Raw genomic sequence first — 17,094 nt, 5'->3', positions numbered from 1 at the left:
GCATCTTGCAAGCATTAAACTCGAAGCTATACGCCGTCATGGAGCCCTTTGTGACTTCGGCTTCGATGGAAGCTTTGAACTACTCTATAGCATGAACTTACTTCACGATTGCCTTTGATTTTTTGATAATAGCTCAAGCTTCGATAGCCTCCTCCTTCTTCTCGATGGCTTTGACTGCCGCCTCGTCGAGCTTGAGAACATTCTCAAGTTCGATCACCTTCTGTTGATACACCTCGACTATAGCTTGCTCCATAGCAACGAGACCCTTGAGGTCTCAATCTTCTCTTGGTAGACAGCAACTCAGACTTGGCCTGAGATACCTCCTCTTTGGCTATCCTCTTCACCACTTTGATGGTCTTTATCCAAATCTTGGAAGCCCGAAGCTTCTCCTCCAATGAGAGCTTCCTTATTAAAACTGATAAAGCTCTCACTAAGGATAGTGATGTTATGGGTTAGTTGCAAAAAAAAATATGTCAAGTCAGGAACATTAGCTTTGAGTAAGAAAAATAAATTAGAGAGAAGATCCTTATCCCAAGAGACTTGCATAGCTGGAGCCCACCACCTTATCTAGGGGATGAGAATTCTGATCTGACAATCAGATGGAAATAGTATCATTTCATTAGCTCTCGAGCGTGTTGATGTTCTTGGAGAGAGAAATCGTTGCTCCAAACTCTCATGGTCAAAGTGATAAATCCTTCTTTGGTCCGAAATGAGGAGGGGCCTGCCTTAAGTCTCATAGCTGAAGTCAGTGCAACTGGGAGATCAGAACAAATATTAGATGAGATGGAGCTGAGGTCCATTGGGAAGGTGGCACGGGACTCGGAGCTCGACTTAGCTCGGGAGAACTGGAGAGCTAACCTCAAAGGTATGGTAGCAACAACCTCAGGCTCATCATTGATCTTGACTGGCTCTATACTCGAGATTTCCAATGACGGCATAGGAACTGGGAGGAAGTCATCGATCTCGACTTCTTCTACTTCTTCGATGAAGGCTCCCCTAAGAGGAGCTCGATCTTTGTTTCAAGACCGACTTAATGGATTTCAATATTGGCCTTATCACTACAAAACCATAAAGAATTTTAGTATGAAAGCTGATGATAGAATGTAAAATAAAATGCTAAGTCAAAAAAAATCAGCTATATCTTGAGGCAATGCTGGACTTATGTCGATATCGTAGCATGCCTGCTCGGTCACCAGCTTCTGCAACTCCATCATGTCGACATTGAGCTAGGAATGATAATCCTCATTATCCTTAGAAAAGGTATCTTATCTTGATTTGAGAAAGCCAAGAATCATCCTAATCCAATTAAAACCCCAAGGCAATCCAAGGAGAAGAAAACAAAAGGCTTTTCTAATTATGGACCAAGGAAGGTAGCCTTTTGATGAACTTACAACCCCTCTATGCAGACAAGTACCATCATCTCTTCTCATGGAGGTTTTTTTTAAGGTGAACAATACTCTGAAGAGCAAGCACCTTGATACGATCCTAAGAAGATCGTAAAGGATGATGAAGATAATGATCATCTGAATCGAGTTCAAGGTGATTTGAGTAGGAAGGACCATATAGAAGTCTAACTTGTTGTTGCTGAAAGGGTGAAGTGAAAGATGGAGGCAAGCCCAGAGAGACTCCTTGTAGATACCAATATACCCCTTTAATATCCTAGTGACCCGATCTTTCCAACTAAGAACCTCCAATCGAAAAGAGGAAGGGATGGAGTAATGAGTCTGAAACCTTCATAGATTAGATTAAGTAATACTGGACTCCTCATTGCCTGGACTTCAAAAATCTCTGAACCCATGCACAGATTACTCGAGCTTTGAGGGTTAGAAGATTAGTGCCTAGATGAGGAGCCCGACTCAGTAGTGGTCAGAGGATTCCTCTCGAATCTGACCTAGGGAGGAGGTGACCCAGATTTTGGCCACTTCGATGAGTTTTGCCCCTAGCCTTGTTACCATTAGATGTGATGAAGGAAAAAGGAATAGAAAAAAATCGATGAATGGAATAGGAAGGCCGAAAGAGAAACTGAACAAAATAAAAAATAAAAAAAAGAAAATAAAAGAAAAATAAGAATAACCAACCAGAAGAGGGGCTTCGAAAGTCAAGAAAATATTGAAGTTGGAGGAGATAGTGGCGCAGGCGATGGCAGACACCCTTCCAGTAGCAGCAGTAGTAGCGGAGTAGCAAAATTTTGACTGAAAAATAGAAGGATAAATAGAGAAAAGGGCCTATTTATACTGTCCACTAAGAGCTCGGATCAAACCATCACAACATCAGATCCCGCCATAAGGTGAACATCATTGGCGCTGGATCGCATGACTCTTCACCACACTAATCCTCTGATCATGCTATGTAGGTGGATTCGTAATAGATAGTTCAAAACTTACTGATGATTGATATGTGGCAAGTTATGATGAGCCTAAAAAATAACTTTCGAGATCGATATTTCAAATCATTACGGTGCAACATTTCAGACGGCCCATACCTCATTATTATGGTGAGATATGTGAAGTGGTGTATTAATGAAGCTCCAAATTCTCTTTATCAAGTAATGCAAATTAGACAATTTGACTTAGAGATCATATCGGCAGCCAAGATTGGGTTGAACATGAAAGTCAGCTCTTCCTTCGTCTGAAGAAATGTGGTCACTTTGAGCTCAGAAGTAGGGGACAAGTGTTAAGGGGGGAATTAACCACTCGACCTTGATCTCTTCTACTTCGGATAAAGACTGAGTACTACTCTAGACCCATCACCAATGATCCATATTGAAGTTACATCAATACCAAAGGGCTTCCTTGGATGTTGGCGATGGAAGATCGGACAACCAGATCATCCCTCCAAGATGATTCCCCGACATCAATTATAATTTGACCCCGAACTTGGATGCGCATTGATCGTGGGGTTGGATTTGTACCGATAACACAAGATGAACTCCAAATAGTTAGGGTAAAGAAGGAAAGTTGATCCAATGAAACCTCCTAGAATCTTGGGCGGTTCCCTTCAATCTTTGGCATGTGAGCTAAAATCATGTATCTAATACCCACAGACGGCATCTGTAACCAATAACCTATGATCCCTAGATTAGTGGGCATGGATTTTCTATGATCAAATTTGGAGATAATATATGACTATGTCCCTCTACATAAAAGGGGCTAAGGGGATCAGGTAAGTTTTTTACTAAGAGGACTCCATTCTCTTCTATTCATTTTTTTTCTACTATTCTCAAGCTTTGACTGACTTAAGCATCAGAGAATCCCCCATTGAATAACTTTCAGTGAGTACGGACTTCCTTTTTAGATTTTTCAAGGAGAGCCGATCCTTGAGAAGCCATTGATCTTTGGGTAAGTAGGAGGTCAACCCCGTCCACCACAGTTTGGAGACTTGTAGCAATAGATATATTTTATAAGAACATCACATATGCTCTTTCTGCAAATATCATATGAATATGTGATCACATCCAAACATGCATTGTATAAATTAGCTTTATTTTTTTTTTATATTATAAAGTAGATCATCAGACAAGCTCATGAAGGTTAAAGGAGGTCTACTCCCTATATATTTGTGTGAAGTACTAGACACAATAGTGGACAATAGTCTTAAGCGGACAAAGAAAAGCTCTCATTCTCTTCCTCTTTGTTATTAACTATATTGATTGGCTGATTAAAAAATCTTCTTTGGCCTAATCTGAGCAGCTCCAAAAGAGGCATGCATTTTTTTCACTAAAAGGACCTTTGTGTGAGTAATAAGTGTGCTTTAAAAATTCTTAATTAATCTAAGAAGCATAAAGATTTTTTTGCTAGCTAAGGTTGTGCTAAAAAGATGGTGGGCGAGTGGATAGCATAAGATTATCCATCTAACTAGCCAAACATCACACAAAAATGCATGAATAACTTTGTCTAGTCAACGAGTGAAAGAGATGGATAATCAGGTCATAGTTATTTAAGAAGAGAGCGTGAATAACTTTAACCCACCGCCTAGCCCCCCAACCTTTTAATCCTTCATTTTTTATCCTTTCTTTATTACCGTCCTTTCACTTTTGCAAGATAGCATGAATAGTAAGTAGTAAGCACCAACTAAATAATGAATAATTATATTCAACAATTAGATAGTTAATGGATAAATATCAATGGCTAAAGTTATCTAGAAGTGCTAAACTATTTAGCACCCAAACATAGCTTAAGAGTATAAGAAAATTTTGAATTGAACTAAATAAGCTTTTGTTATCTTATGCTTCAGCAAAGAATGAGTTAAGTGTCGGTATGTATAGAAATCTTCTAAGAAGTTATTTGTACCTTTTGGACTTGATAAGCCATACTTGAGAGTAAACTATGAAATTTTATTGGACAAAGATATTTTGATTTCTATATGGAATGGGATACCTCACTATCCGGTCTCATTTCATGATAGTTTTGTTTAAGAATCCCGTTGGTATCCTCCATCTCTCCCTTTCTTCTTTCTTCTTCTTTCTTTCTTTTTCTTTTTTTCTCTTTCTTTTTCTCCTTTCGTTCTATTTTTTCTTCTTTCTTTTCTTTTTCTTTACCTTCCTTTCATTCCTTTTTCATCTTCTTTCATTTTCTTATCTCTTTCTTTCATTTTTCTTCTTTTTTTATGTCTTTCTTCTTTTGTTTATTCCTTTCTTTTTTTTCTTTTTCTTCTTTCCTTTTACTTTTTTTCATCTTTTGTTTGTTTCTTTCTTTCCTCTTTCATCTTCTTTCTTCAGATGGATGACTTTCGGAGTCTTAATCGCATCTTGTTCTCACTTTCATATATAAATGGGATGGGATGGCCGGAATCTTCTCCATCGTATCAGGACTTAAAATCTTACTTAAAAGAGCCAAAGCAACTGAGGCACTTTCCATCGAGCTATTAATAATGGTCATTGCATGATGATATTCTCTTAGTCTCTCATCTAATATCTCAGGAGAAATTAGGGCTGGCAAGAACCAAAAATCCTCTTTTATGATGTCATTATCAAAAAAAAAAAAAACTATCCCTATTACTTTGGGTAAAAGGGAGAATAAATCTTGTTAGAAACCAAATTATTTAAGAAAAATTCTTGTTAAGAATATTTATTATACTTTATCTTCTATCATCTTTTGTATTAATATTATATGGATATGAAAAACATCCTAAATCATGGAAAAATTTTCTTTTGAAATTTCATGAGGAATTATTTACCTTGTACAACTATTCTAGATGAAACAGGTCTAAATATATAGAATATAAATTGTGCCATAGATGTACAGGGAGGTGACATATTTTTGTGTTTTTGCTAATGAGAGAATAGTTTATTTTCTTCTTATTTTTAGTAGCAAGACTTTGAAGTGTTTATTCATACTTCACAACTTTCCTTTGGTCTATCTTTAAAGCATATTTTAGCTTCTTTTGATATGTTGTAACCTGCTCATGGCATTTGGAGAGCTTAAAATTTGCACCACTTAGATTGATCCTTACCCCTCCAAAGATGATAGTGAGATGAGCTCCAGCTCTTTCACAAGAGTATTTGTTATTATTATTTAATTTGACACCTTCTACCCCTTCAAATTCTCTTATTGCTCAGTGAGGTCCCAAGACTTAAGAAAATTAAATTCTTGATCAGCTTCTTTTTTAAGAGAAATTATATCCTATATGACTATATGGCAATGTGCTATACCAATCACAATGCTCATTCTAGTAGCAATGCACTGAGATGAGCACTTGATTAATGGAGTCCATAGAAATAAGTGGTTGTGATTGGCATGGTGCATATTACATAGGGAATGTGGTGTAGGATATAATTTCTCTCATGTTAAATGGTGTCAATTTTTGTGATCATACAAAATCATATATGCGCTAACTTTATACGTGATCAAAGATTATCAAGTAAGGGCTTCTTCAATTGTTGGACTTTTATTGCCTAAATATTATCAAGGTGGGACTTCTTTTGAATTGCTGGACTTCTATTATTGGGATACTTAGTCGCAACCACAACTTAGAGGTAAAAGAAAAAAGTCAAAACAAAATCACTAGAGTTAGCTAAAATAGGAGCTGAGAATGTCAGGTAGAACAAAAAAAAATTGTTAAGTATAGATTTTTTTCAAATCATCATGAATCAATAACTATGGTGATTAATAATGAGATGTCAAAAAATGCTAGTGCTAAAATTTTGATTACATTATCTATAATGTCCTAAGTTATGTTAGGCCCACGACTAGGCCCAATCAACTTGGGCCTAGGACCCAAATGACCTAGGTCCCCCACACCCCCTTTCTTCTTCTTTTTCTTCCCTTCTCATCGAGCGCCACTACCACCACATAGCCACCTCATTGATACCTCCCATCCCATCATTGTTAGGGATCACCTTGCCGACCTTTCCTTCTCCTTGCCTCTCATCTTTTCTCTCTTATTTACGATCTACGACTCCTTTACTCTATCTATATCTGCCAGATCACCCTCTTTAATTTTCTCTCATCCATTATTTTATTCCTTCTATTCTTGACCTATTTGGTATGCTAAATTCCTCTCCCAACTCTCTCTCTCTGTATTGTGGTTTTGCCCTCTCTAATATTAATCCTAGTATAGAGTTTTATGTATAAGGTCACACCACATTTGAAAATTCTCGACTTGGCCAAAAAAGTAATTATGAAATTGACTCTCTTATTATCAAGTAAGGGCTTCCTTGATTGTGGGACTTTCATTGTCTAAATATTATCAAGGTGGGTCTTCTTTTGAATTGCTGGACTTTTATTGTTAGGATATTTAGTCCCAACCACAACTTAGAGACAAAAGAAAAAATGTCAAAATAAAATTATTAAAGCTAGCTAAAATAGGAGCTAAGAATGTCATGTAGAACAAAAGAATTTGTTAAGTATAGATTTTTTTCAAATCATCACGAATCAATAAGTATGGTGATTAATAATGATATATCAAAAAATGGTAGTACTAAATCTTTGATTATATTGTCAGTAATGTCTCAAGCTATCTTAAGCCCACAACTAGGCCCAAACCAACTTGGGCCTAGGACCCAAGTGACCTAGCCCCTCACACCCCCTTTTTTTTCTTCTTCTTCCCTTCTCATGGAGCGCCACTACCACCATATAGCAACCTCATTGATGCCTCCCATCCCATCATTGCCTAGGGATCACTTTGTCAACCTTCCTTCTCCTCTCTCTCTTTGCCTCTCATCTTTTCTCTCTTACTTACCACCTATAACTCCTTTACTCTATCTACATTTGCCAGATCACTCTCTTTAATTTTCTCTCATCTCTTATTTCATTCCTTCTATCTTTGACCTATTTGATATGCTAAATCCCTCTCCCAACTCTCTCTCTCTCTCTATTGTGGTTTTGCCCTCTCTAACATTAATCCTAATATAGAGTTTTATGTATAAGGTGACACCACATTTGAAAATTCTCGATTTGGTCAAAAAAAGTAATTATGAAATTGGCTCTCTTATTATTTAAAATATTTTTTGCCAAGCTTCATAATTTTTGAGCTTTATTTGGTTAATTATAAATATTTGTCTTACAAGGAGTTTTGGAGGTTCATTGGATTAAGATAATAATATAGTTTTGATATGATACTTCAATCTATTAAAAGCTCTAGGGCCTATATCTGATGTATGGGTTGTTTGTATTTGCTAAGATTTGGAGAAGATTGCATGAGAGTAAAAGGACTCTCTTGTTAGATTTGTATGTTTTGTAAGTATTCTTAACCTAATTAGAGTGTTTTTAACTATAAATCTCTAAAAAATATTTATAATAATTATTAAATACTTTAAAAATTATACAATCTAATTTGTAAGCAACTTCTTCGAAGCAAATCATATGTTTTTCTATTAAATGCTTCGAGTTTCGGACTACACTAATCTATACTGTGCTGAGCCAATATGATATCAATAGGCAGCATTAGTTGGTACAAGATATGTGCTACCACCAGCACATATTCGTACAAGCACTTTATCAGCATGTGTCATGCTCGATATCAAACTTATAATAAATTAGCCGTCGACATGACAACAAAACCAAAACCTCAATCTTTGTTCTTACCAAATAATCTTTGTGTACATGTAAATTGAATCAAACAAGGAATTATCAAAACTATCACATATCTTTGAAATTCATGTGCATTTATAATTATGGATTATTTGGATGTTTTGAAAAAATACTGAAATTATTAGAAACTTTTGCATGAAACTTTGAATCTTAAATGTTTGGAAGTGCTTGAAATATTTCTTTGAAAACTATATGTATATGTTGAGTATTTGAAACTCTTTGGATGCTGATGTATAATTGAGGATTTCATAAACTGTCCAAGCCATCTATATAAATTAAAAAATAAAAAAAAGATATTAGTAAGATCATTGAATTTGTTTATTTGCTTTGGACTCACTGTTTGACTACATTTTGGATCCCATTAACAGTGATTATACACTGACATTTTGATCACTTTGGACATACTTCACAGAGGTTAAATATAGTAACCGTGACTCAACTTACCATACAGGGATTACATGCAATGCTTTGGACCTATTCTATAAGGTTAATTGTGATACTTAGCACTGTTATAGGGGTGATGCCATCGTAGTCCTATAGACTGATAAGTTGAGAAATTGTTTTTGGAAAATGATCATAAACTACTTATTAGAATTATTTGCATTGGAAACTTTGGTTTTAATAATGGCTTATCAAATACTCTGGAATCATTTATGGAATTTGATTGAAAAATGATTTATATACAATTCTTTGGATTTATTTACAAATTTGATGATGAAAATCCTATCTTTGTTAAACATAAATTATTCAAAGTTTATTTGGCTATACTTGATGTCTTTGGTTACAGTCGTCGGTTGCCTAATGGGCTCTCGGCTCTTCTTTCTCTCTTTCTTAGAACACAAGCTATGGGAGGTGATGAGTACAGATTGCAAAGAACTCCTAGATTTAGTTGGCCTGACTCTATGTTCATGATTTTATTTGAAACTGTCTTCGATATCGTAGTTTTATAGAACTCCTTTCCATGGTGGGTAAAAAAATCTCCTTCCAACTCGACTCCAGAGATAAGATAGCTGGTTGATCGACAATAGGTATTCTACTACTTCTTGAACCGATTGATTTATCTTCCAATCAGGCTGAGACACTGCTTCTGAATCCATTGATTCCTAACCCATAGCTATTGTGCTATAGTTGATTCTACTCGCATTACATTTGATCCCCTTCTTTGATCAGTTGCACTTCCTACTATTTTTCCAAACAAGGATGCATGAAATATGAATCTTTCTGATCCTTTCAGTGTTTGGAATGATTAGCTGCCAGGCTTAGGAAGACTTCTTCAACCAGATGAGGCAGATGGAGCCATCCATAAATTGTGGAAGTCTTCAAATAGAATGTAGGATGAGTCAACTACCAAATTTCATGCCCATCCCACTCTGGAAGTCAGGTGGGTCTCTTAAAAAATTTTGAATGGTGGTTATATTGATTAAACATAGTTGTTTTGGAATTGACCTCTAATTGAAGTTTTGAAAATTTAGCTAGTTCTGAAAATTGTTTCTCTCCCTCAAATATTGGATTATTGTTAGATCAGTTGTATTTATTTTTCTTATTACCTTGCATACTCGTGGGGCCCATACCCACATGTATGCAGCAGGTTGCCACATCACTTGGCACGTGCTTTTAGTTTGGGGCGCGGCATTGCCACTTCTCCCTTTTGAGAAGGAAGAGGCAGGGTGGCCTCGTTTGTTGCTCATTACTTTTGTAGAGTTTGGACTGATATCTCCTCTTTATCTTTGTCCTTTTGGGATATCTTTTTTATTTGATCTTTTGGTTATATTTACATTAGGGTTGTATGAAGCAACCATCTTACAATATATATATATATAGTAAAAACAGGAGCTCTAAGAAAATATATTACATTATTCACCTCTAATGATCTTAAAACGACACTAGTGTTACATCCACACAACAAACCAAATATTAAAAGGATCAAAGAAGCTTAGCTGTGCGCTTCCGAGGACCTTACAAATGACCTTCGCCACCACACCTGAAAAGCCTTGCCCAGGTTTGGACATCCACTGCCATGGCAAACAAAATATTGAAACCATTCCTCGAAAAAGCTTTGCTGCTGCTTCAATGGAAGGGTAAGGAGAGCCTGGCCCAGGCTCTCCTCCAACATCCTCATGTCCAGCCCTTTGGGGCATCTCCGCAACCAACCGTAGTCCACTAACAGAGGTCCAAACCATGCCCCGAGGACACTGGATCTCATGTTGCCCCTACACTGCAACCTCCCCCTTCCTAATGCAATAAATACGCTCGCTGAGATGCGACTGAGCTCATATCTCACCATTGGTGATGCCATGTCATGCATCCTGATCAATCCATCTTGGCTTGCCCACAAGCGCACAAAATCTTCTGCCATCTGCTTGTCTACAAGAATCTCTAGAAGCCAGTTAATGTTCCCCACTTGCTTAGAGACTCGCTCGATCAATGGCTTTGTTGTTTGTTTTGTTATTGCCGTCTGATTTGCTCGACCAGAGTTGGAGGCTTCTTCAAAGAGCTCCACCAGTGAGTTCAAACAAGATTGACAGATGTTGTACAGGCTCTCCTTATTGAGACCAGCAGGATCCTTTTGATAGACCGAGCTTTTGGATAAGAGGCCACTAACAAAGAACTGCATCTCCTTCCTTGCATCACTATTAACTCCATTTGCAACAGACCGTATGAGCTGCAGAGCTAGAACTTCAGAGTGGTTTGGACCTTGTGAGAATAACCTGGCTTGTACATCTTGAGAAATTGCTTCATCAAATTTGTATCTTGCAAACCAGCTCTTCAGCTTCTCCTCATCACTCTCACTCCATGGAACAGCCTCGATATACTTCAAACATGATGCGATACCTCTGTCAAACATGATGGTGGAACATACCTGGAGGAAAAAGAAAAAAATCAAATTAAGTCAAATATGATCCACAAGAGCAATAATAGAAAAGCCACGCAGCTATGCAACAAATTATCACAATTTCAAGAAATGCTATTCAGATGCAAGAAGGGCAACAAATAAAATTTGACGAGTTCTCCATAACAAGTTAGACCAAAACTACCAGATTGTTTCAGGTCTCCCTATCCAAGTGCCAATCTTAATCAAGACTGCCAAGACATATTTTTGAGTACAGACAGACTTCTGGATTTCCATAAGCTTGTTATAAAAATGATAATAATTCATGAAATTGGATCCTAAAACTAAATGCATGGGATGCGCCTTGGGAGTAGTATGCTACAGATCTTGATCAAAGAGGAATGGTTGACTAGGGAGGTCCTTAGAAGCAACATCTGGAATGGTGTCTCTGAGTGATGACAAGCAAGAAGAGTACCTTACAATACTGAATATGGTATCATGATAAATTATATTCCAGAAGAGAATTGTATTAATCTTGCCACTTAGAATGCCAAAAAAGTGTTAGCAGAAAGAGGTATTACTACGATGAATAAAATGTTGAGATGGCAATATACGTGCGTGTATGACACCAAATGAAAAATTTTAAAAAAATTGAGTAAAAGAAAAATCTACAATCATGTCATGATTCTAGTAAATTATGATAGGGAAATGAACTCAAGAAACATTCATACACACCATAGGGTTGACCAGTGGGAGGACTTGAAACACAATTTTCCTTTGGTATGACAATTGAATTATATAGAATTTATTGGTGTACATCCTGTTTATTTCACATTCAATCTGTCAATGAGTCGATGATATCAACAACCAGAATCAACCATTCTCCAGATTGTAACAAGCAGCTTTCAAAGGGCACGTACTGCAATCTAGTTCAAAACTAAAAGTTCTGATTATATTTTAGTAGGCAGAAGGTCCTCTCTGAGATTTATTTGTGTTACTTTTAAAGCATTCGACTGTAGGTGATGATTTAAGAGTCAAAATCAATTCAAGGTATACTTTTGAAAATTCAGTACATGAGTTATTTGAATAAATTGCAGGTCCAGCTTAGGACACACATATAAGTTCCGTCAATTGGAGTACTTTATAAGCTACCAAAGGATCTTGGCAGAATTTTCTGATTCCCGTTTCCCCCTTCACTTTTACTCTAAATTTCTGCCTCTATATATTTTCACCTCCTCAGATTCATTTCTTATTCATCAATATTATCATATTATTTAGTCCTGTGTGGTGATGCCTAAAAAGCAACAGCCATGCATGATCTCATGACTCTGGACCACTTAAGAATCAAGCCAAGCTAAGTTTCACCTCAGGGAACTCCAGAGAATATGTAATATGCCTTACCAATACAACAGATAAAATGATGGGTCTATCCGGTAGCATCACAAATGTTTAGACCAAGGGGTGCATATGTAGTTTGCCTTACCAATACTTTGACTTCGCAAATTTCCACTTGGATCAAAGCATAAATAAGCCCTTAGAATTTGATTTGATGCGGATATTCTGACTGACTCATAGCATGCACAAATGTGCACATCTAGCCCAATAAATCATGGTGAAGATTCTTCTTGCAACCAATGCACTGAAGCAAGGTGATGGCTCAGACAAAACAGCCATAAATTAACTCATGAAGCTACTTTTTATGTCAAAATCTTTTTGTCTTATGGAACTTTTCATGGTAGTTTAACTTTGCTTTCACTGTCAATTTTGCCTTGGATTCATTTCTTGGGATCCTTTTGACATAGTCAAATTCATTTTCTCTATTCTTTGATGTGCTTCATATCTCTTCATGTTATGATACTCATTTTCTCTATTCTTTGATGTGCTTCACACATCTTTATGTTATGATCACCAAACATCACTTAGTTGGTGTCTTTCACATCATATTGTTAGTTGAGTTTGTTAACATAGTATTTTCACTCACCTAGCTTTGGTTGTGGGTCATCTTCTTGATCATGACTAATAATTGATTTGTGATTCCATCACATCCCCTGCTTTTGTTAGAGTCTGAAATTTGATCCAAACATACTTGATTCCAACAATTTTGTCTTGTCACCGAGGTTTTGTGCTTCAAGACATATATATCTAAATCCATTCTCACGATAATTTCACACATGTTTTGGGTTCAGTCAAACTCATTTAATTGCACCATCTCATTTACTTTCACAAATAAAGCTTAAGCATATCTCATGAAGACAGCACATTAGCACTATCAATGAGATCGTGCTTTTTTAAATCTCAAAATGGAATATATTCCAAACATATATGCCGTTGTTCCTTACTTTGATAGGGTGCAAATATCTAAATTTTACTCTTTTAAATACTTTTTCAGACCCATTGCGGATACTAAGTAGCAGTCAAAAATTTGCATAATGATAATTACGTATTTACAAAATACCATCTCAATGCATCCTATTTCATCAAATCCAGGATATGATATGGTTCTGAAGGATGAATTGGAAATAGATTGTTCCAATAAGATTTCATTCTAGAAAAAAAAAATCAATTTTTTGATTTATTTCATCTATTCCATGACCGGAATAAAGGGGGATACACGTTACACCATGATTCTGAATCAAAAGAGAGATTTTAAGAAATGGTAGATCAATTTGCACGTGCATGATAACTAGTTAATTATAATATTTCTACACAGATATTTCTATAGATTTTTCTTCATAATATAACCATAAATTTAGATTAAGGTCCAATTTAGAAGATGTTACAAGAATAGGCTCATCTATTATGGCCCAAAATCAAGTTTATCATTTGACTTCACACCTAAACTTGTTTTTTAGGATTAAAAAACTCTCAACTTGAGAAACACTTATTTGTATGGCTCGAGACAAGAACAAAGCACATGAAATAGTTGAATTGACATATATTCCCAAGAAACCAATTTCACTAAGTGCCTTAAAAAGCATATTCCATATTCTAAGTTTATTGAAGATGGAGATATATTGCTTGTATATTTGTATTTGGATTTATTGATTAGCATAGGAAAAAAAATTAAATTATACACAACGAGTTCAAGAAAGCAATGGCATAAGAACTTGAAATGGCATCTATGTTATATATTTCTTGACATAGAAGTGAAAAGCAAACAAATGAAGGAGTTTTTCATCACTGAAAGGTCACAGAAAAAGTTCTCAGGAAATTTAAAATGAGATGATTTCAAGCATGTAAACACATGTTCCATTGGAAGAAAAGGCAGATAACACGTGGACTGTGGTACCAAGTCATTAAAGCATACAGAATGTCAAATGGTAACTCCATGTTTTTTTAATAGTTTAATAGGAAGACAATGTTATTTGACATGCACAAGAACAGATATTCTTTTAGAGTAAGCCTAATGGGCTCCTACATGGAGATAGTAACAATGGAAGTATGGAACACTTAAAGAAGGCCCAAAAAACTTTCACAGCATAAAAGCTAGACCAAACTTTTGTAGGGAAAGGGAGGGAAGACCCACAAGGTGGAATTACCCAAGGTCTAGATACTTGCAGAAACAGCTCCCAAGTTTTGAATATGAAACCTCCTCCATTTAAAAGAGGTGTGTGAACACCGATCTATTGCCAAGTTCACTCTAGCACACTAAGTTTTCCTTTTTTACCCAACAATATGATACACGAAGTAGCCTAGTTATTAACTCTAATAATTGCTGGATTTGATGATTGGTTTGGAAACCTAGATGATAAAAATAGTAATAAACAATTTTTTGCACTACATTGGAAGATGTTCATGTCAATGTAAAAACAACCACCAAACATGTGTTGCTTTCACTTCATGTGTATGCCATGCAATTTTGTTAAGAAATGTATTGATTGAAGATGATGAATTTGCCACGATAAAAACCAATGAAAATGCATCTGGAAAATAAAATGGCACTTGTATTAGCATTAGATATTTCATGATTCAAGCAAACACAACAACAAAAGGTTTAATTCAAGGGAGCATGTAAAGGAGTTGAATTTAGCTTCACAAAATTTAATAACCAAGCTAATGACATCTTCAAAAAGCCCTCTTGAGCAGGAAGTGTTTTCCAAACTTAGAACTTTTCTGGAGTCACAAAGTCAAGATCAATGGGGAAAATTAGAAGGTAAACATGATTTGAGTCATAATCTAGTGTGATTCTTGGAAAGCCTTCTAGGTTGGTCCTCAGTGTAAGCTTGTGTTTCTTGTCATGAAGAAAAATAGCCAACAAGATCTCTAATCTAGAAATGCCACTGTCAGCGTTAGTACTTATAATTTGTAATAAATGAAGCAGCTGGATATTACGAGTTGTACTGAATGTGGTAGATGGAAAGTGCTAGAAGTCTCCATGGAATCCTACAAATAGATATGTACTCAAGTGATGGTGAAATCACAATTGAGAATGAAACCCACATTCTCCATTTACCTCTATCCCCTGTCCTCTTTGTCTACCCATACGTCCCCTTTATAAGCACAAAGCCTCGTATTTTTCTCAATAGTTAGGATCTATCAAAAAGGTTTCCTAAATCTTTTAATATTCGATACCCAATCCACTCTTACATAAACATTCCACAGTTTATTAACTGCTGCTACTACTAAGTTTGCTTAAGAATGGTCTTTACCAAACTTTTCACAAATCTACCTCAAAAATCATAACTTACAGAACATTATGCCATCCTCACCTCAAGTATGTCAATGGCTCGGGAGACTGCCACTTTCATCAGCCACCTCGTTGCATCCTTCTCGTACATCAGCTCTATCGCCTCCCCGAAAACACCCAAATCCTCGACATCAGTAACCTCTATCTTCCGGCAATCATCCAAAGCATCCGAGGCGTTCTCGCCAGAGTTCAGAACCATGGAGGCAAAAAATGCACTGCTCTCGCACAGGACCTCCGAATCCAGCTCCCACACCATGCACCTCCCGTCCTTCCCCTTCAAGCTGAGCCTCAAATCCAAAGATCTCTCCTTCAAACCAGCCCCATTCTCCACCACCGGCCTCTCCGGAACCAAAGCTCTCTCCTTTGGGAGCGGATCCGAGCTCTCGGGCTCCGACTCCACTGCCGCGGTGGCGATAGAGGCGGCGTCAGCGATCTCCGGCAGGTGGCCGAGGGGCGCGTCGGAGTCGATCGGGGAGACCCGGCCGGGAGAGAGGATCCGGCGGGGGTCGATGATGCCGAGTCCGAGCTTGCTGCTGGGAGAAGGGGAGCTGTGGAAGGAGCCCGCGGCGAAAGGCGGCGGCTTCTGGGGAGGCTTGGAGGGGATTTGGCGGTGATGGGAGTGAATGGAGCTCCGGCGGTCGGGGCTGCGGTCGGCGGCGCCGAAGGCGCAGCACCAGGCCCGCCGGACCCCGGAATTCTTCTGGCGGTGGGCGGATCGCCAGCCGCTGGGATTCTTCATGGGGGTAGGAGAGTGAGGGACGGGGATCGGAATTAGAATGGGAGGTTAATTAGGGCTAGGGTTTGGCCGGCGGCATCGTTGAGATCAGAGGATCTTTGGAGGTGCGCTTTGGCTTCTCGTTGGTTTTGGTGACAGGGGACTTTGGATGCTTGCGTCCTTCGCGCTTCTCTTCTTTCCCTGTCGTCTTTTTTTTTTTGGCAGACAGAAAGAGAGAGAGGTACGGGAGGATCAAAGAGACGTTAAGAGGGGGAAATGACGTTAAGGTCCTCTACCCAGAGTAACTAACGTAACCCGCGTGATGCTGACGATGTAATTATTTATTTTTAATAAATAAAATATTTTTATAATTAAATTTTTATAATATCTTAAGTAAAAAAATTTATGGTACGTTGAGCAACGATTTACATAAACTAAACTTATATAAAATATTGACATCATTAACTATATAATCCTTTTTGATTATTTTAAACATATATATAAATATATTATAAATTATAATAAATAAAATATTTTAATAATTAAATTTTTGTTCTAAATTAAATAATAAATTTTAGTAACCATCAATGTACTAATATCATTATATCAATATATAAATAATAAATAAAAATTTTGAAATTATTAAGTAATCGAGCTTTCATTGTTAATATGACCGCTATTTGATGCCAACATTTAAAGGATAGATGGAGAATTTTGTACAAGTCTTTACTTCAAAACTTCTATTACTAATATCACATACGATTTTTTTCAATCATTTTTAAAATATAATATAATATTTTAATAAATTATAATAAATTTAAAATCATAATAA

General features: G+C 36.8%; 1 protein-coding gene across 1 annotated transcript; it reads right to left on the bottom strand.

Moving 5' to 3' along the window:
- Positions 1-9,864: 9,864 nt before the first annotated feature.
- LOC105045218 (BTB/POZ domain-containing protein At2g13690-like) lies at positions 9,865-16,483 on the bottom strand. Its single transcript, XM_010923412.4, has 2 exons — positions 15,570-16,483; positions 9,865-10,890 (listed from the first exon to the last, which is right to left on the bottom strand). Exons 1-2 carry the CDS (start codon positions 16,284-16,286, stop codon positions 9,964-9,966), a joined length of 1,644 nt encoding a protein of 547 aa, XP_010921714.2. The 5' UTR covers positions 16,287-16,483; the 3' UTR covers positions 9,865-9,963.
- Positions 16,484-17,094: the final 611 nt, after the last annotated feature.

The sequence above is a fragment of the Elaeis guineensis genome, chromosome 8, assembly GCF_000442705.2.
Source record: "Elaeis guineensis isolate ETL-2024a chromosome 8, EG11, whole genome shotgun sequence".
Classification (NCBI taxonomy): Eukaryota; Viridiplantae; Streptophyta; class Magnoliopsida; order Arecales; family Arecaceae; genus Elaeis; species Elaeis guineensis.
Note: the sequence above shows the minus strand (reverse complement) of the source record. Positions and strands in the feature narration are given on the sequence as shown.